A 21,851-nucleotide genomic window follows, 5' to 3' on the forward strand; every position below is an offset into this window, starting at 1 on the left:
GACAGGGTAGTCTTGTCACATTTGCAATGGAGTATCCAGTCTCCCAAACTCTAAATCAGGTCCGATGTTGCCACATGCACCAAGATTATAAGCATCTTTCAAAGGGGAAAATGCAAATTATAAAGACCAGAATATCGTGCCTGGGTACCCTCTCTGGTGATTAGTGTGCTATATAAATCAAAATAGCATATCATTACATAACATGGTAATATGCTTATGTTTGCTAGTCTATCAAATACGAAGACTAATTTAATTCAAAATCCAATTGAAGGACTGGAGGCACTATTCCCTAATGCTGTGCCCCAAATGATTGTTGGAAAGAGATACATTTTACTATTAGCCACACACAAACGAAATTTATTTTACATTAGTTTAGGCTATATTTGTGAAGGTGGAGGAATTTTCATTTTTATTGATCTGAAAGTATGTGCAGTTATGCAGAATGAAGATCGATGGCAACAAGTCATTCATCCCTATGAAGGGGGAGATGGTGTCTTGTAGTATCTCCATTAGAAACAGCTCTTTAAGTGCTAGCAAATTACCTTTTGAAGGATGTCCACTTCTCATTTGTCTGAAAAGGTGGAGTCCTGTCATGTGGGAGTAGAGAATTAGGTCTTCACTGGAGACGTTCTCTAGCGCGCTATGCTTAGTAGCTGTGAGGCTAAACTACGTTCTTGGCAGTAATGCTGGTAACAATAACCTTGCTGATAAAAAAGAGAAAATGTCATTGTATGTTGTTTTCACTTCTCCAGATGCCTCAAAATGAGTACTCTTTACTAAACGTAAGGATTATCTACTAAGACCGGAATTTTAAATGGCAAGTTCTGTATCCTTTCTTGTATATCGTGATGGAAGGAAGCACTCAACAGCCATACTTTTCTGGGTAAAACTTTGCATTTGCCAGGTGTCTGAAGCCAAATATTGGCAGATCAAAAGCTGATTTCAAAATTAATGCAGTAACGAGGGAATAAGAGATGGCCTCAGCATTAATTAAGATAACAACTGCTGAGGCCATCGCTCGTTCCTGAACAGTAATTTTGGCCTCAGACCACTTATCCTATGAAATATTTAGGGAACACAATTCAAGGAAATAGCCAGTATCATGGAACAGTAAGTCGAAGATGGTCAGGCTACTTCCAGGTGTACTCTCAGGACTGTCACCAGAGATGATCTATTTCCTGACCAAGCCTGCCTTCTTTCCCTGGAGTAGCTGATGAAGGCATGGATCTTAAAACACCTGCAAACCTGGCTTTGTCAGGTGGGACATAACGTACTGGGAAGCCTCAAAGAGACCCTCCTTAGTTCCTTGAGATGCCTTTTTTTGTCATCTTTTGCTAGCCAAAGTCAGGTTCAAGCTCCTTCAACAGCTCCTCTGATGGAGGAGTACATTTGTGATGGTTGTTCTCCCCGTTTCACTGTTCTTTCCCTTTTTCCTCTTAACTTCCTCCAATCAAATACGTTGGAAAAGCTAAACTAAAAGTCCCAATAAAGAGAATACATCAATTAAACTAGAATTTCACTGACAGTCTCTGATGGTGAAATAAATTGTATCAATGTATGTGCAAATTTCTTGATATTTTTTCTTAATCATACCAAATGTGATGCTACTGTTGCCAGCCCAAAAAGGTCTAAAAATACGAGTAGATAAAGGCCCAATGGAGAGCATTAACTGCACTTCATCACCATTCAATCTATATTTCCCAGCGCCCAAACTTATAGTCCAATTAAATTATAAAGATGAAAACTCAATCTCAAAAACACCTTGCATAAATCAAAACCAATCATTCAAACGGACTTTAGAGAATCACAGCCCTCAAGTGTGAGCTTTATGAGTCTCTGACGTACATGTCAAAGCCTTTGGCACATTACATGCACTAGGTCACAATGTGGTATTAATTCCATATATGCAGAATTTAAGGAATTGCCTTTCGATAATGTGACTCACTGCCCTGCCAATGGAATTCAATATTCACAGTGTGGATCCATAAGATAACTCTTGTGAGATTAATGAAGTACTCACCATTAGGGTATGGTGTTTCACACAGCGTTATGAAATCAACAATTGAGTAATCCATTTCTAATACTGCAGTGCTCTTCCCATGCATAACTGTTAGACATGGTCGTCTTCCTACAGTGTCATATGAAAGGCCACCAGACAGAATGATGAAAGGTTCCCTGTAAAAGAGAAGACATATCAGACATTCACAAACCATCAAAAAAATCTAGCAATTTATTAAGGGGCACATCAAACTAAGGTATGTGATAAAATTTGTTAATCATCATAAGGCAGAATCCCAGAAAATCCTTTAATTGTTTAGTTAATTTCCATTCCTCTGATTCACCCTTTGTCCTTGTAGTTCTTATTCCATGGTGGTATGTCCATTTGAAAACATACATAACTGGCATCATTTAAAAAATTTTTCCTGAAAGAAAAATGTCCGATTTAATAAACACCTCCTATATCTGAGCGGGTCCAGAAAGGGATACCTAGCAAGAGGTTGAGGTTAGAACTTCATCCATTTGGTTGTCTCTTTACTTATTTCATTGAAATTTAAGGAAAGGTTACCTACCTTCGCTAATGCTCTATCTGTGCATACCATACCTTCCTCCAGAGTCCCCACGTTTTGAATACCCCAGTCTGGATCCGGAACTCTTCAATAGATCTCCGTGCTGGTAGTGGGAGCCAGCTCCACCTCAGTGCTGTATGCAACGCCTCAAGACATCCCTGGTGCCATAAAGAACCTGCATCGGCGTGATGATATCAGTTACCATTCATACTTTTTTAACACACCTATGAGGTGAATGGATAACACTAAAGCCCATCAGGTAGGTGCAGTTTTCTGGTGTAAGTGGAAGACACATCAATTAAAAGAGGAAAAATAAATATATATATATATATGTCACAAATTGAATAGTAGCAAAAAAGGCACTCCCAGCAATTGCTGAATAATGACGAAGTTTATTTAGCTCTTCAATAACATTCCTCAATCCGGCTTATTAAGCCTGGCAACGCGTTTCGACCATTACGGTCTTTGTCAATAGCCAAAGTCATTACTGTATATATTTCTCCAATGGGATCATATAATGATGGTGAACTCCGCAGCTGGTGAAGGTGTGACGTTTTGACCATTCACCCAATCACTTGAAACAGCACAATTTTTGCCACACTCCATAAACTTTTTAAACTTCCAATGTTTATTTTAAAGAATCACAATCGCACCAATACAATTAAAGCAATGGAAGTTTATAAGGTTTATGAAGTGTGGCGAAATATATATATATATATGTGTACATATATATATATATATATATATATATATATATATATATATATAAAAAAAAAAAACTTACTGGTGGTCACCAGTAGGTAGTTAAAGTTAGGACCTACTTTCCATGGGAAAAGTGTTTTTTTCAATTTTGCCAATAACTTTGGCGCCGGTTAGCCGATCTTCCCGAAGGTCTCAAAACTAATACGACAGTCGGTTCAGCTGCTGTCTTGAAAATTTCAGGGTGATTCCGGAAGTATGGGCTGAGAAAAAGGAGGGGCCCGAAGCATGTTTTCCCATGCATTTTCTCATGGGGTCTTCAGACATGAATTTAACCTGAACCAATGAATGGAATTACAACAAATTTGGCAGGAAGGTGCATCTTGGTGTGCAGATCGTCCTTTTTGTGATTTGGTGTAAATCCGCCCAGTTGTTCTAGAGATAATAAAGGAAAAAGAAATATAGATATAGAAGATCATGGATCCTCCATGGAGGAGCCGCAGTTTCACACACCAAACCAAGATTCTGATTGGCAGGCCGCAACCTGACAGAAAAAACTGCGGGGCCATGTTAGGGTATCGTGAATGGGTCCCTGGGGCAGAAATGTGGGCTGCAATTCAAATGAAGGTGTCAGGGTAGAGGTTATTTTACCCTATGTGTAGTGATGATGTGTCAAAAGAGTAAATAATGGTCTCATAATGACTAAAAATATTTCTTCAACCCTTCCCCAAGATCCGTGGATCTCGCCACGCATCTATTTATCTATATATCTATCTATATATATATATATATATATATACGAATATATATATATATATATATATATATATATATATATATAGAGAGAGAGAGAGAGATAGATATATATATATACACACACACACATACACTCACACAACCAGGCAGAGACTCTCACACCTACTCAAACACCCATACAGACACTCTCATACCCACTGTGACACCCAGGTTGACACTGTCACACCCACACACCCATACAGACACTCTCATACTCTCACAGCAATTTACCAGATGGACACTTTCACAACCACTCACACATCCAGACAATTTCACACCCACAGACACTGGAACATCCACTGTGACATCCAGGCAGACACTCACACCCATACAGACATTCTCACACCACTATCAGACCCACTGTGATACCTAGGCTTACACTCTCACAGTCACTCACCCCACCAGGCAGATTCTCACAGCCACTTAAATACCCAGGCAGACACTCTCACACCCACTCACATATCCAGACAATTGCACACCCACTGTGACACCCAGGCTGACACTCACATTCACTCACAGAAGATCCACCCGAAGAGGCAGCCTGAGTGGAGGATCGATGGACATGCTCAATAGCTCTGGATACCACACTCTTCTAGCCCAGTCCGGAGCCACCAAGATAACTTGGGCCCGGTCGTACTTGATTTTCTTGAGAACTCTGGGCAGAAGAGGGATAGGTGGGAAGACGTAAAGGAGGCCGGAGTTCCACTCAAGACGAAAAGCGTCTCCGAATGAGTGCCGCCTTGGAAACTCCAACGCGCAAAATAGCTGACATTGCGCGTTCTTTGCGGAGGCGAACAGATCTAACCAAGGGTCTCCCCACTTGAGAAAGAGACCTTGACCCACCTCCGGATAGAGACGTCATTCGTGATCGACAGTGCGTCGGCGGCTGAGTTCTTCTGCTCTGGCGTTGAGAGAGCCCACTAGATGTTGAACCATCAGGCTAATGCCCTGATGTTCCAGCCATGTCCAGAGGCGTAGTGCCTCCTGACAAAGGGTCCAGGATCCTACCCTGCCTTGTTTGTTGGAGTACCACGTGGTGGTAGTGTTGTCCGTGAACACCTGCACCACTTTCCCTTTGAGAGAGGGAAGGAATGCTTTCAACGCAAGCCTGATCGCCCAGAGCTCAAGCATATTTATGTGGAGTCCCAACTCCACCGGAGACCAGAGGCCTTTGATCTCTGCCTCTCCCATGTGGCCGCCCCACCCCAGAAGCGACGCATCTGTCACTATAGAGAGATCGGGTGGGGAAGGGAGAGGGATTTGCCGCTGACCCAATCGTGATTCGAAAGCCACCACTGCAGGTCTTTCGCAGTCCCCTCCGAGATCTGGACCATGTTGGAAAGATTTCCCTGATGCTGCACCCACTGGAACTTCAAGTCCTACTGCAGAGCCCGCATATGCCACCTGGCATGTGTTACTAGCAGGATGCAGGAGGCCATGAGGCCCAGCAGCCTCAGAGTCAGTCTCACCGAAACCCAAGACCAAGGCTGAAAGATCGGAATCATAGCCTGAATGTCTTGGACTCGCTTTACGGGAGGATAAGCCAGAAACCGCACTGTGTCCAGAACAGCTCAGATGAAAGGGAGCGTCTGAGAGGGAGTCAGGTGTGACTTCGGCACATTTATAGTGAACCCCAGCTGGTGCAGGAGGTTCGCCGTAGTCTGAAGGTGGGAGACAACTGTCAGGGGCGAAGGCGCCTTCAACAGCCAATCGTCTAGGTAGTGGAATACTAAGACCCCTAACCTGCACAGATGAGCTGCAACCACCACCATCACTTTCGTGAACACCCGAAGGACGCTGGTAAGGCCGAAAGGGAGCACGGTAAACTGAAAGTGCTCATGACCTACCACAAATTGTAGGTAACGTCTGTGGGCAGGCAGGACGATGATGTGCAAATAAGCGTCCTGCAAGTCCAACGCTACCATCCAGTCTCCTGGGTCCAAGGCAGACAGAACCTGAGCCAAGGTGAGCATTTTGAACTTCTCCTTGAGGAAGTAGTTCAGGTCCCCAAGATCTAGGATAGGATGCAAGCCTTTGTCCTTCTTTGGCATCAGAAAGTGGCGGGAATAACAACCACGACCTACATCTGACACAGGGACCCTCTGTATAGCTCTCTTGGCCAAGAGAGCGACGACTTCCTGGCGGAGAAGCACCAAATTATCCTCCGGAAGATGATGGAAGGATGGTGGCATGTGTGGTGGTGCAGATTCGAAAGGGACGGGAGTAGCCTTTCTGAATTATCTGCAAAACCCACCCGTCCGTGGTGACATGTTCCCAGTGGGGCAGGTGATGGCGGATTCTGCCACCAACTGGGCGGGAGTGAGGGCACAGACTAGGAAGGTTTGGAGGCTGCAGCGGGGGCAGAGGTGGACTGGACAGACCTCTGGTTCCCAGTCCCACGGCCACGTGGGATTCCGCATCCACGGCCACGCATAGGCTGTCCAGCGTGCATGGCACAGTAGCTGGGTTGTGGACGCAACAGGGTGCCCCTTCCGTGGCCAGGAAAGGGACGAAAAGCGGACTGTGGTGGGCGTGTCACAGAGGAAAGTCCAAGTGACCGAGCCATAGCCTGGGAATCCTTTAATCTCTCCAAGGCCGAGTTTACTTTGTATCCGAAGTGACAGGTGCCATCAAAGGGCATGTCCATGAGTGACTGTTGGACATCCCCGAGAAGCCAGAAGTACGTAACCAAGCATGGCACTATAAGGCCACTGTCGTCGCAACCGATCTGCCCAGAGTCAGTCGTATCCAGCCCACAACGGATAGTGAAATTGCCGCATCTCTCCCATCTTTTACTGCTTGGGAGAGGATAGCACGAGCCTCCTCTGGTATCTGTGGTAGGACTTGCGCAACCGTATCCCACAGTGAGTGGGAATAACGGCCCAAAAGACATGCAGTGTTCACAGACCCCAGTGCTAGGCTAGAGGAAGAAAACAACTTCTTACCAAATTGTTCCAGCCTTTTGGATTCCCTATCTGGGGGTGCAGAAGGGAAGGAGCCAGAGGAAGCCTGGATTATAAGTCTCTCAGGCGTAGGATGTTGGGACAGGAATTTTGGGTCGTTCGTCGCGGGCCGATGGCGGCGAGCAATCCTGTTCACAGGAGCCCCTGTGTTGGGTTTGGACCATGTACCCAAAAGGACATCAGTGAGTGCCTCATCAAATGGGAGAAGGGGTTCTGACGTAGAAGCCCCAGGCTGAAGCACCTCCTTCAAGAGATCAAACCTGACTTCAACAGTAGGTAGCTCAAGGCCAAGGACCTCAGCCGCCCTAATAACCACCATACTATAGGTCGCTCCCTCCGCCGTAGCCACGGTAGGAGGAGACAGCATGCCAGCATCAGGAGAAGTATCCAGACCACTGGCTTCGCCCAAGTCCTGTGCCCAGTCTATAATAGGGTCATCCTGGTATTCATAAGGGTCCAGGGACCCCTCCAATTCCTCCCCGTATTCGTACCCATAGGAAAATGGGTCTGAATCCGACCTCGGGCGAATAGGGCCCACCGAAGCAGACGGCGGCGTCAGCCGACGCCGCTCTGACTCCGAGTCATCAGGTATGAGAAGTGGGTCGACATCGATAGTAGGCACCACCGACGTCGGGAGCGTCGATAATCGACCCGGCGCCGGGGAAGGTCTCGAAGGTGCAACCGGCGTCGGTCCGGATCCGTGCACGGATCCGGAGGCGACCTCAGTGGCCGGGGCTGAAGCTGCCGGCGCGGAACCTGAAGGCCCCTCAGCCAAACCCCTTTCAATCAATCAATCATTCGCATTTATAAAGCGCGCTACTCACCCATAAAGGGTCTCAAGGCGCTGGGGGGGGGGGGGGCAGTGCTCGAAGAGCCAGGTCTTGAGCTGCCTTCTGAAGGAGAGGTGGTCAGGTATGGCGCGAAGGTGGCTGGGCAGCGAGTTCCAGGACTTCGCAGCCAAGAAGGAGAAGGATCTTCCTCCGGCGGTGGCTTTGCGGATGCGGGGTACAGCTGCCAGGGCCTGACCGGCGGAACGTAGAGTGCGCGGGGGGGTGTAGAAGGAGACGCGGCTGTTGATCAGTTTGGGTCCGAGGTTGTGGAGGGCTTTGTGTGCGTGGGTCAGGAGTCGGAAGGTAATCCTCTTGTTGATGGGGAGCCAGTGGAGTTTTCTCAGGTGTCCGGAGATGTGGTGGTGGCGAGGGATGTCCAGGATGAGTCTTGCGGCGGCGTTCTGGATTCGTTGGAGTTTTCTCATCAGTTTGTTGGTGATGCCGGCGTACAGGGTGTTCCCGTAGTCCAGGCGACTGGCTACGAGGGCGTGGGTGACGGTCTTCCTGGTGTCGGTGGGGATCCAGCGGAAGATCTTGCGGAGCATGCGGAGGGTGTTGAAGCATGCCGAGGTCACCGCGTTCACCTGCCTGGTCATGGAGAGTGATGAGTCCAAGATGAAGCCGAGGTTGCGTGCGTGGTCGGTGGGTTGGGGAGTGCTGCCTAGGGCGGGGGGCCACCAGGAGTCGTCCCATGTGGTGGGAGTGGGGCCGAGGATGAGGACTTCCGTCTTGTCTGCGTTCAGTTTCAGACGGCTGTCTGTCATCCAGTTAGCCACTTCCTTCATTCCTTCGTGAAGTTTGGTTCGGGCTGCGGTGGGATTGTTAGTGAGGGAAAGGATGAGCTAGGTGTCGTCGGCGTATGATATTAGGTTGAGTCCGTGGTTGCGTGCGATGTTTGCCAGGGGGGTCATGTAGACGTTGAAGAGAGTGGGGCTGAGGGAAGATCCTTGGGGTACGCCGCAGATGATTTCCGTGGCTGTCGATCTGAAGGGGGGGGAGGCGGACTCTCTGGGTCCTGCCGGAGAGGAAGGAGATGATCCATTCGAGGGCCTTGCCTCTGATGCCGGCGTTGCTGAGGCGTCGTATCAGGGTGCGGTGGCAGACCGTGTCGAAGGCTGCAGAGAGGTCCAGTAGTATGAGGGCCACGGTCTCACCCTTGTCGGTCAGGGCTCTGATGTCGTCCGTGGCTGCGATGAGGGCGGTTTCGGTGCTGTGGTTGGCTCTGAAACCGAACTGTGTGGGGTCGAGGGAGTCGTGGGTTTCCAGGGCGATGGTGAGTTGCGAGTTGACAATTTTCTCAATCACTTTGGCGGGGAACGGCAGGAGAGAGATGGGTCTGAAGTTTTTGAGATCGGTGGGGTCTGCTGTGGGCTTCTTCAGGAGGGCGTTGAGCTCTGCGTGCTTCCAGCTCTCCGGGAAGGTGGCGGTGGTGAGGGAGGCGTTGATGACGTCTCGAAGGTGTGGTGCTATGATGTCGTCGGCCCTGTTGTAGATGTGGTGCGGGCAGGGATCCGATGGGGAGCCGGAGTGGATCGAATTCATGGCGCGGGTGGTCTCCTCGGTGGTGGTTGGGCTCCAGTTGAGGATGGTGGTGATCTCGTTGGCGGGTTCTGGGGGGGGGGGGTTCGCGTCGGCGGTCGGGAAGCTGTTGTAAATGTTGGTGATTTTCTGGTGGAAGAAGGTCGCGAGGGAGTCGCAGAGGTCCTGTGATGGAGGGATGGAGTTGTTTTCTGCTTCCGGGTTGGAGAGCTCTTTGATGATGCCAAAAAGTTCCTTGCTGTTGTGGGCGTTGTTGTCCAGTCTATTCCGGTAGGCGGTTTTTCGTGCGGCGCGGAGGTGTTGGTGATGTTGGCGGGTGGCGTCCTTGAGAGCTGAGAGGTTCTCTTCGGTCTGGTTGAGGCGCCACGTCTTCTCTCGGGTGCGGCATTCTTTCTTGGAGTCTTTGAGGTCGGGGGTGAACCATGAGTTTTTCTTGTGGTTGTTGGTGCTGGCTTGAGTCTTCAGGGGGGCCAGGAGGTTTGCACAGTCGGAGAGCCAGTTGGTGAGGTTGTTGGCGGCTTCGTTTGGGTCGGTGGTGCCGGTGGGTTGGTTCTGGGAGAGGGTTGCTGCGATCTGTTCCGTGGTGATACGGTTCCAGTGTCTTCTTGGTGGTTGCTGAGTGTGGTGATGCACGGTGGTCTTCTTGAAGCTGAAGTGGACGCAGCTGTGGTCCGACCAGGTGAGTTCGGTGGTGTGGTTGAAGGTGACGTGTCTGCTGGAGGAGAAGATGGGGTCGAGCGTATGTCCGGCGTAGTGGGTGGGGGTGTTGACAAGCTGATTCAGTCCCAGGTTGGCGAGGTTGTCCAGGAGGGCGGTGGTGTTGTTGTCGGTGGGGTTCTCTAAGTGAAAGTTGAGGTCTCCTAGGAGGATGTAGTCGGTGGAGGAGAGTGCGTGAGGGTTGACGAAGTCTGCGATGTCTTCGGTGAACTTGGAGCGAGGTCCTGGTGGTCTGTACATGAGGGTGCCTCTGAGGGTGGTCTTGGGGTCGCTGTGGATCGTGAAGTGGAGATGTTCGGCGTCGGGGAATGAGTTGTCGGTGTCGGTTGTGACTCGGATGGAGTTTTTGTGCGCGATGGCGATGCCTCCTCCGATGCGGTTGGTGCGGTCTCTCCAGATGATTTTATAGCCGTCGGGGATGGCTATGGCGATGTTGGGTGCCGAGGTGGGTTTCATCCAGGTCTCGGTGAGGAAGGCGATATCCCGGTTCGTAGAGTTGATGAGGTTCCACAGTTCGATGGCGTGCCTGTGGACGGATCGGGTGTTGATCAGGATGCAGTGGAGGTTGTTTCCGGGGGCGTTGTTCTCGGCGGGAGCGGAGTGGGTCCGATGGCAGGAGTAGTGGCAGTTGTTGCAGGTGAAGGATCCATGGGTCCGTTTCGGGGTGGCGCAGTAGCACCCCGGCGTGCAGCCGGGGTTGAGGCTGGTGAGGATGGCGGAGTCGTAGGTCAGGCGGACGGGCGGGGACCAGGGGTTCGGGCGCTGGGCGCGGTCCAGGCGCGGACGGGCGCAGACGGGCTTGCCGCCATTTAAGGGGGTAGCCGGGGGGGCGGGGTGAGCTGGGAGGCGGGAGGAGGGCGGGTAGGCGGGAAAAGCGGCAAAAGGCGAAGGCGGAAAAAAGCGGCGCAGAGAGGCCTAAAGGACGAGGCGGCCTCAAAAAAGCGGGAAAAACGGACGGCGAGGGGGGGGGGGGAAACGGCGAGTGGGACAGAAGGCACAGTCTTACAGGGGTACAGAAGGCAATAAACGGGGGGGCGCAATCATACGAGGATACAAAATGCAAAAAGGGGGGAGAGGGGAGCACAAGCACGCAAGGATACAGGAAGCAAAAGGGGGGGGGCGCGATCACACTGGGGTACAGAATGCAAACAGGGGATCACAAGCACACAGGATACAGAAGGCAGAGGGGGTAACAGGCGGATCAGCAAGCAGAAGGAGGAGAAGGCAACACACAAGAGCTGGTGGCGCTGCGGGGACAGGGGAGCGACCTACCCTGAGGTCAAGGGTCACCACCACTGCCTCGCAGCGGCCGCCATTTAAGGGGGTAGCCGGGGGGGCAGGGTGAGCTGGGAGGCGGGAGGAGGGCGGGTAGGCAGGAAAAGCGGCAAAAGGCGAAGGCGGAAAAAAGCGGCGCAGAGAGGCCTAAAGGACGAGGCGGCCTCAAAAAAGCGGGAAAAACGGACGGCGAGGGGGGGGAAAAACGGCGAGTGGGACAGAAGGCACAGTCTTACAGGGGTACAGAAGGCAATAAACGGCGGGGGCGCAATCATACGAGGATACAAAATGCAAAAAGGGGGGAGAGGGGAGCACAAGCACGCAAGGATACAGGAAGCAAAAGGGGGGGGGCGCGATCACACTGGGGTACAGAATGCAAACAGGGGATCACAAGCACACAGGATACAGAAGGCAGAGGGGGTAACAGGCGGATCAGCAAGCAGAAGGAGGAGAAGGCAACACACAAGAGCTGGTGGCGCTGCGGGGACAGGGGAGCGACCTACCCTGAGGTCAAGGGTCACCACCACTGCCTCGCAGCGGCCGCCATTTAAAGGGGTAGCCGGGGGGGCGGGGTGAGCTGGGAGGAGGGCGGGTAGGCAGGAAAAGCGGCAAAAGGCGAAGGCGGAAAAAAGCGGCGCAGAGAGGCCTAAAGGACGAGGCGGCCTCAAAAAAGCGGGAAAAACGGACGGCGAGGGGGGGGGGGGGAAACGGCGAGTGGGACAGAAGGCACAGTCTTACAGGGGTACAGAAGGCAATAAACTGGGGGGCGCAATCATACGAGGATACAAAATGCAAAAAGTGGGGAGAGGGGAGCACAAGCACGCAAGGATACAGGAAGCAAAAGGGGGGGCGCGATCACACTGGGGTACAGAATGCAAACAGGGGATCACAAGCACACAGGATACAGAAGGCAGAGGGGGTAACAGGCGGATCAGCAAGCAGAAGGAGGAGAAGGCAACACACAAGAGCTGGTGGCGCTGCGGGGACAGGGGAGCGACCTACCCTGAGGTCAAGGGTCACGATGGCCCTGTATCAGGGTCGGCACGCCCAAACATGAGGCGCATGGCCTCATAAAACTTTTTAAGTTGGGTGGGGGTCACTCCGGGAAACTCGGGGAAGTGCGGAGTCGACCCAGACGTAGGCTCCGAGGACGGAGGCCTAGTGCGTGGACGCTCGTCCCACGTCAGCCGAGCGACGGCGTGAAGTCGGAGAGTGATGGGACTTCTTTGACTTCTTCTTCTTCTTACCTTGACCCGAGGACTTCGAAGAAGACGAGTGGCGATGACTCCGCAACCGATCTCGAGACCTTCCTCTCGAGCGAGACCGAGTGCCGGGCCACCATTAGCTTTAGGGACCGCTCCCTCAAAGCCTTCGGGTGCAATAGCCCGACACTCGGAGCACGACTTCGGGTCGTGGTCACGCTCGAGGCATCACAGGCAAACGCGGTGAGGATCCGTCACCGACATCATCCGATGGCAGTCCTCCAAGGCTTGAACCCGGTCTTCGGGGACATCCTCGACGCACCAAGGTCGCAACAAAAAAGCTCGACAAAACGGTCGAATTCGTCCCAAAAATTGCCTAGGGTAGCTCTCTCCGGATCAGTGCGTGGCGCGGAAAAAAAAGAACTGAGGGTGGCGCCTATGTGCTACTCCCGACGCCATCACGGCGACCACAACGCCTGTTGAGTCGACCGACACCACCTACCGACCCGCAAGGGTATTGCTCGAAGAAAAATCTCCAGATCCAGTCTGACGCCTGGGGGAAAATTCTAAGGTAAGGAATCTGCAACTAGAAGTCTCTATCATAACATTAATATAAAAACTAAGACAGCTACTCAAACATTAATACATGCAATAACACAGCTAGGCAAACCATCATGTATGCACTGACACACTCAGGAATACACTCATATATGCTCTGAGATTTCCTAGCACACACTCATACATACACTGAGACACCCAGCCAGACTGTGATGTATATGCTGAAAGAGCAAGGCACACATTGATGCATACACTGACACACCCAGACACGCAGTGATGCCTACACTAACACCTTCAGGCACAAAGTGATGTATACTTTGACACACTCAGGCTCATAATGATGAATACACTAAATCTCCCGAAAAGAGACTGTTGCATACACTGACACACCAATGTAAACACTGAAACATCCAGGCAAATAATAATGCATATATGACACACCCAGACAGACTCTGATACATAAACCAACACACTCAGGTACAAAGTGATGTATGAAAAATAACGAGTGCACTGTTCCAAAACGTAGAGGGTATTCAAACACCTCTCACAGGCTTACACTAATACAGAAGCAGTGGCCCTCATGCATCATCATCGGGCTCTGCTCCACGTCAGACTTGCACTGCAATGGCTGAATGAGTCCTACATGGGACCAGCTAGCCATTAAAAATTGTATGTATCTCAGTACCAAAGTTTTAGGTTACTAAGAAACAACTGGAGAAATACAAAATAAAATGGGCTCGGGTACCTCCTCAATGTAAGAGAATGTTTAGTAAACGAGCGAGGACCCGGTCAAGGTTAAAAACACAGGAAAAGTGAGGGGGAAATAATGATCCCACACTTTACATACTCAAAGGGTAAAGCACAGTGAATTCAACCACTACAAAAAGACAACATGTTTTGTGCCTAAAAATTGTCCAAAAAGGATCCACTGGCGCTTCATCAGGACTAGAAAAATAATCTTTCTCCAGAACATCAAGTAGATGAATGCAATCTGTTCATTCAATAAGTATATAAAAAAAAGAAAAAGAAAAACAGTAAAAAAAAATTACTCACTACAGGTCTGTGTCTACTAGCACAAAACTACTGGTAACCGGCCATGGTCAGACGAACTACATCCAAAGAGGACATATGTCAAAAATCATTCAGGGCATTGGAGCACCGTAACAATCAACAGCGCAATGTACTTCCTGACCGCGTTCTCGAACAACTGTAGTGAGTAAAACATTTTTACTCTCTTTTGATTTTTCTTTTTTTATATACTTACTGAATGAACAGATTGCATTCATATACTTGATGTTCTGGAGAAAGATTATTGTTTGGACACTCAGGGATTCACTGATGCACATACATAATCACTCACACACACACACTAATACATACACTAACACACCCAGGAAGACACTGATGGATACACTGACACACCCAGAGAAACAACAAATTGACCACTAACCAACCGAAGCACACTCTAATGAAGGCACTAACACATTCAGGTGGGCACTAATACATCCTATGAAATGGCAAAATACACAGTATTACATCTACTTTCAGAGGCAGGTAGTAAATGAGATATACAATAACAGAACTAGGCAAACATTAATAACTGCACAGACACATCCGTATATGTATATATAACCTACTATAGAGATGTATAGATGTATAGTGAGAGAGTTGTGCAAATGTTTAGATACTTAAATGACCACTTATGTAGCTAGTTAGTTGCTTACAGTACCACATTCTATACTATGACATGCAGAGGTAAATGCATTGTTTACTTTCTTTCCAGATTTCTACTTCCACCTACAGAAGAGAATTAACAATGTCTGACAGAACACAAATAAGAAAGAAACAGTATTACCTGGTTAAAACTGACAGCAACAAGGAAGATACAATGGAAAATGTGCAGAGAATAAAAAACTGTAGCTGGTAAGAGTACTAAGGATTTTTTGAAAAAAATATTCTGGAAAATGCAAAATGAGAGAAAGGTGTCCATTAAAAAGGGAAGTGTGAAACATACTGAAAAACAGCAAGGAGTACATGGTGTTCAAAGTAGGAAATCTAATAAGAAAACAGAGAGTACAACTTGGAGACTGAAACAGTTTAAGGAGATAAGAGTAAAAATGTTTTGAGTTAGAATAATACACAATTTGCTAAAGAAGCTGAAAATGTGTAAGAGGAGAAGTGCTGTACTTAAGCAAAAGCAACATATTAAGAATCTAGTTGACAAAGCATTTGCTGTGAAGAGGAAGCTTTTTATCTTAGTTTTGAACAGAATTATAAAACAGTATTGAGTATGAAGGAAAAAAAAACCTTAAGAAAAAAGACTTATTAATAAAAGTAATTTTTGTAAAATGTTTAATGGTGAATGGAAGCGCACATCTAGTACAGAGTCATTTATTTTCTGAAGGGAGCTACCTACAAGAGAACACATTAGTGCATGCAACTGGTCATTGCTATGAGGTAAAAGATGGCCGTCCCATAAAAAAGAATACAGAGTTCCTAGGAATGTAGAGAAAGTGATAACTAACGAGGTACAAGAAAGGTGTAAACAGGCACCTGAACACATGTGGAACTGTAGCAGTATTTGCAGTGTTAGTCAGGAATCAATTGATAAGTTGAGATCTTTCCTAAGAGAATTTTCATGTAGAAGTCTGAAAGGGAAAATTGCAATGTTGCAAGGAATAGATCCATGCAAATTAAGGAAATACACTAATATACAAGGGAATTCACCTGTGTGTCCATCAAAGAAAGTGCGCAGAAGCACTTTATCACTTTAGAATGTTAGCTGCGCATCACTCAAAAATGCAAAATTTAGTCCAAAGACTTTACTAAGTGAAAACTCCAGCTTTATGTTTAGGAGAGATGAATAGAGCTCTAATGCATGATACCCTTGCAGAGGATGAAAACAGTTGTGAAGATGTTCAGTTTGGTTTCTTTAGTCCTGAAGAGCATTGTAGGGAAAATGAGGAGTTGGTGACTAGAGGTGGAAGGCAGCAATACAGAGATTACTATTAATAAATTTACACAAGAGATAGCAAAGTTTAACACAGTTTCTTCAGAGAAAACAAACTGTGTTTGCATTTGTTATTGCCACACTCACTACAAAAGGCAAACTCGAAAGTAGTTTTATTTTCAAAAAGTATGCAAGTAATCAAGATAAGTTGCAGAAATTTGGTAAATTTATTTGTAGAGGAACGCTTTGAATTGGTAACAAAGGAAACTATATTTAAGTATTCTTAGTGTAAGTAAGATGATGATTAAATGCCTGCTAGAGCAAAATATAACAGATTAGAATTAGTATGGATCCCAGAAGAACTTCAATAATTAAATGTTTATAAATCAATTCTCATACAGACTATACACCCCTTCAAACAATAGTCTGAATGAAATCGAAAACTGGGAAACTACCACCGACAGAGCAACAGTAAGGACTTAAAGGGAGAGTTGTCTACTTACCTTTTGATTTTAAACAAAATGTTGAGACTCTGGGTGTACAAAGAGATATTGATGAACCACTCATTATTCTAGTAAATGGTGTGCCCACCAAAAACAAAACTTCTGGCAAGAGTTAGTGGATGCCAGTAAAGTGAAAAAAGCCACATTATACTTTAAAGAAAATAATGATTTTTTACAAAAATGTTGATAGTGTTAAAGATGTAACTTGTATCAATAATGAAGCATTACCATCAACTGGACAGATTGAAAAAGTGGATAAACAGAAATCAGAAGAAATATATGAGCACTACAGAATCCACCCACTCCATTCCAAAGACGTTATTGGTGATGTTATTGATCTCTTTCAAAGGAAACAAGTGAAAGGAGCTCCACTGAGTGTGTGGGAAAAATGTTTAGAGGATTACTATTTTCCACACCTATTTCCTTCGGAGTAGGTGGTCGGTATGATGACTAGCCTCTAAAAATACCATCATCTGAGTACAGGTCAACTAGACTATATTCAGAGGATCCCAGATTTTGCCAGTGTATTCCCTATATATTTCACCTATTGTTTAAGAATGGCTTGTCAGGAAAATCTTATGCAGTAAACCACATTCTCAAGACAGGAGTTAATCAGCAAAATCTCTCTGCAAGGGAATTTGTTGACAAAGCTCAAGGTAAGGACGAAAAGCTGGAATATGACTTTGTTAATTTGATGGCATGTCACTGTGGTGCCAATGAGCATCGGTATTGCTGTCATGGAGAACTTAAATGTATGTTGCGAAACTTAGATGCACCTACTTGGTTTGTGAGAATTGGGCAGGGTACGCATGGGATGATTTACTTGAATTTATAAGAGAAGCAAACTAAAATTAAGGACATCAATTTGAAGACAGCAAGAGAACTTTGCTCTTGAATCCTGCTGATATTTTTAGGTATTTTAAGCACGAGTTTCAAGCCATGCTGGGTTTAATATGCAATAAAACAAATCCTACTCTTGGTAAAGTTACAGGTTTCGTTTGGCGTAAAGAGTGCCAGGCAAGAGGTGCTCCTTATAGTCACATGCTATCACAGATAAAAAATGCTCCGAAATTTGGAACCAACAGTGATAACTCTGCGCTGTCTTGCACAGAACAGTATGCAACCCACACATCCCAAAAGACAATGATAATAAAAGGCCTAAGACCACAAGTTTTATGCTTTCAAACACAAAGATGTGGCAAGTATTGTCATCGAAAATACAGAGGTAAAGGAACATTATATACAAGGTGTCATTTTGGATTTCCAAGACCTAACATTTCCAAAGGAAGAGTGAACCGCTTTTTATCTGCAGTCAGACATACACTGGCACAAAAATCACCAGAAAATACATATAATCTCAGAAAAAGAAAAGCTTCCAAGTATATTAATGACTATAGTCCTGTCATTCTAAAATTGTGGAATGCAAATATGGATGCACAATTTGTAGCAGACAACTCCATTGATGTTTCTCGTTATGTTGTTTTGTACATTACAAAATCATAGAAGACAAGCGATTAAGGAAATGTGGGCAGAGCTTTCTGCGGAAAAGTCTCTAACCAAGAAATTGTACAGCGCCAGCTTGAAAACTTTTCCGCATAGAGAGATAAGTTCCTATGAATGCTGTGACAGGTTGAGCTCAGCCAGTTTGTACTCAAAGTTTAGGTGAATTGTTTGGGTCAGTCTAGGCATTGCTAGCACACAAAACCAAGTTTGGATGTATTCCCCAAAAATGTAATATCTAGTCCAGTTTGACCTGTAGAGTACAGATATTGTAAAAATAAATATGTTGGATATTTATTATTCAAAAAGAAGTCCACACCTTGAAAACATATGCCTTTATGAGATTCTGCAACACTATAGGTACAGAAAAAATGTGACAGAAAATGTAGATGAGGGGAGATATGCCATACTTGGTTGGGATGGTAGTTTAATTTGATGTGCAAAAGACAGTTTAATAAACCACAGAAAACTTAGCTGTCAAACTTTTGAGGAAAGAGAATTTTCTACTTGGCAGTTCGGCAACTGTTTTAGCTGTGGCGTTCTGAACTGGAGTTACTCTGACATTATGACTGCTACAAAGATTTTTTCAACGCTGTGAAAGACAGCATTCAGTGTTCAGTTCTTACCAACTGCATGAAAATGTTAAATAATGAGACTGACCAGGAGGAAACAATTGCTGCTGAGGTAGGAAAGTACAATTCACAAAGCAGCCAGTGTGTAGGACCTTCAAGTCAAGATCCTGTTGGACAACCAATTATTGAAAAATGAAGATGCGATAGCCATAAATGAGGTAGAGACTGCAAGGCAAAAAGCAGGACCAGAAAGGGTCAATTTGCAGTAGTTAGCTGGACTACTGAACGATGAGCAGAAAGAAATATACATGCAGGTAGAAGAAAAAACAGAGCTTTAATTCCCCCACAAAAAGAATGAATGCAAATATTCAACATTTAAGCCAATTCTATTATATGTTATCGGTCAAGCTAGAACTGGGAAAAGCTTTTTAATTCAAGTTCTCAACACTCACCTACAGAGGTCTATAGATTCAAATTTGGCATGTGTAGTAACAGCACCAACTGGATTAGCGACACACAACATTAAAGGAATTACTTTCCACTGACTACTTATGCTACCTGCAAAATATGACAACAAACCAGAGTACCAAATGTTTTGTGAAGAAGCTTGCATGAAGTTTCCTGAGTACTGAAACTTTTAATCATCAATAAAGTGAGCATGGTCTCAAAGTTAATGCTTACCTTTGTCCATTTGAGAATGCAACAGATTCTGAAGAAAGACATACTGCTTGGAGGAAAGCATTAAACTGTATTCGGTGATCTACTAAAGCTTACCCCAGTGAAAGGACAGCCTGTGTTCAAGACACTTCTAGGTGAAGAAATTCAAAATTCTTTGGTAAATATAGGAAATATAAACATTTGGTTAAACTTCCAATAAAAGGAAAACTTTATGAAGATGAAGCAAGCATCTGACATGGAATACAGAAATGTTCTGAAGGATATTAGAGTAGGCGTTCTCACAAAAGAGGGAAAACTTTGCTTAGAAAGTCGACTTATGAAGAACCTATTTCCTACAAATTATTCAGCCGCGCAGCTAATGGTCAATTTTATTGAAAAAGGGAAATCTGTTGTCAACCTAATGCCTATTCTTCAGGAATACTCCACTTTTAATGAACAATTACTACAACTGGAGAACAAAGACATTTTGGAACTCACAGCAATTGATACAATTAAGCACCAGGAGGGTAAAAAGTACTGCTAACTGAAAAACTACAATCAAAATTGGATTAATTGGAGAAGTCTATTTCCAGAATTGCGGGATTATAAAAGTGTTCACGTGTTTGCAAAAACCATAAGGTCATTTTGAGGTGTAATTCAAATGTTGACAAAGCATTAGTTGATTGTGCCAAGGGTAAAGTAATTTATGTCATTTGGTTTCCAAATAGGAATGAGGTTGAACACCTAGCAATTAAATTTGATCAACTTGAAGGTGTAAAACAGATAACAAGGTCTGTTGCGCTTTTCTTGCTTGTAGAAGACTTATAAGATCGAAGGAAGCAATTTCTCTAACATATGCTGTAACAATCGGAGGAAGCAGTTTCTCTAACATATGCTGTAACAATCCATAAATCTCAAGGTTAAAGTTCAGATGCAGCATTCATTAATATTGGTAGTACAGTCTTAAGGAAGGTATGTCATATGTTATCTTATTACGGGTTAAATCTTCGTCGGGTTGTATCTCATAGACTTTGATGACAGTTAAGTAAATGCTGTTTCAGTTTATGGTCCTCATTTAGGACAGTATCTGGTTTTCGAAAAGCATACTTTCTTGGCAAAGCGAAAGGGTTTAAAGGATCACAGTGATGTCCTTGAGAAAAAGTGCAAAAAAGAGAACAAGGACTTTTTGAAGAAAATGTATACTAAGAATGCCAGTGATATTGTTGGTTACCAGCTGTCAAAACCCTCTCAAGTCAACTGCCATGCTAATGTGTTTCTCAATGCACTGTTGTCTAAACATCATCTGGTTTACCCTATTGCACAGAAAATCAGGATTGATGTCACCTAGGAATCTCAAAGTTTTAAGATGACTGCAGAGACCAGCAGAATCTTTAGAACGGCATTTGCTTATGGAAGCTGTGACGAGATCTACTATTAGATTACCTCATTCTGCAAATATGTTGTGAAGAACTCTGACATTTAAAACCCTTTTTGGTTTTCTTTGTAGTATATGCTGAGGAAATCTTCTTGGTTATTTTGGTCTACTGGCAGGTGCAGCACCACTTACAACCTCAGACTTTGACCCGAGTCCATGACACAATTTGCCTAGTTAGCAGGCACAAGGATCTCAAAAGCCATGCATTGCAGTAGATTTTTCTTTTTGAATGGCCATCAGACACTGCTTTGCTGTTGTTGAAAGTCGTATTCTGTTACTCCTGCTGTCTTTCCATTGAGACCATTGGTCTGTCAGAACTTGTTTAAGCAGCCTCAAATGCACTCTTAAATTTGGTCAACTAAAATGCTGGACGCCGTCTAACACATTAGGAAGGCGATTTGTCAGGCTGTCGAATTGGGGGTTTTGAAAAAGAGTTCAGACCAAAGAGAGCACTGTATATGTGAAGTGGGAATGACCTCCTACAGATCACAGATTTTTTCTGGATTTGTTGTAGGAATGTGGAATCTGGCATCCAGCTTCTCTTTAGGACACATCCACTGTACCCGTCTGAGATGTGAAATAATTTGAGGTGCAGCTAGCATGAGGAATTTCCCTCTTATGATCTACTTGTTTGCAAGATACAGATCTAGGGTTGATCTGAATTCCTTATTCAGACTTTTTTTTCTGAACAAGGAAATAACTTGAATAGAATCATTTGTAAAAGATGATGGTGGATAATGAGAGAGAAATCAGTTGCTCCCACTATTCTTTGGCATGTGCGGCAGCTCAAAATCCCTTGATGGAGTAAGGAAAGTTTGCAGAGATGTGAAGCGTTGATGGTTGCTTCCTTATAAGCAACCTCCTAAGACCCATCCTAGGAGGTAGTGGCAAATTCAGAGGTTGTAGAAGCAGAAACTGATCTAAAAAATTCCATCTTTTATTTAGTGTAAAAGTGGTGCTTGAAAAAAAGATTCAACTTCGATTTCTGTGATGTCAAGTGATGGACCAATGGTGATAATGCTGACTTCGAAAATTGAAGTGATGCCAAGCAGATAGACGGAACATGTGAAGGAGATTTCAGTCATTGGT

General features: G+C 45.7%; 1 protein-coding gene across 2 annotated transcripts in view; it reads right to left on the reverse strand.

Annotated features, from left to right (window-relative positions):
• STXBP5 (syntaxin binding protein 5) overlaps positions 1 to 21,851 on the reverse strand; it is a 933,640-nt gene that overhangs the window by 506,550 nt on the left and 405,239 nt on the right. For both annotated transcript variants that reach the window (XM_069235194.1, XM_069235193.1), the window contains exon 10: positions 2,021 to 2,175. In XM_069235194.1, coding sequence (XP_069091295.1) covers positions 2,021 to 2,175 — 155 coding nt within the window. The remainder of the gene's footprint in view (positions 1 to 2,020; positions 2,176 to 21,851) is intronic.

Source organism: Pleurodeles waltl, chromosome 5, assembly GCF_031143425.1.
Source record: "Pleurodeles waltl isolate 20211129_DDA chromosome 5, aPleWal1.hap1.20221129, whole genome shotgun sequence".
Classification (NCBI taxonomy): domain Eukaryota; kingdom Metazoa; phylum Chordata; class Amphibia; order Caudata; family Salamandridae; genus Pleurodeles; species Pleurodeles waltl.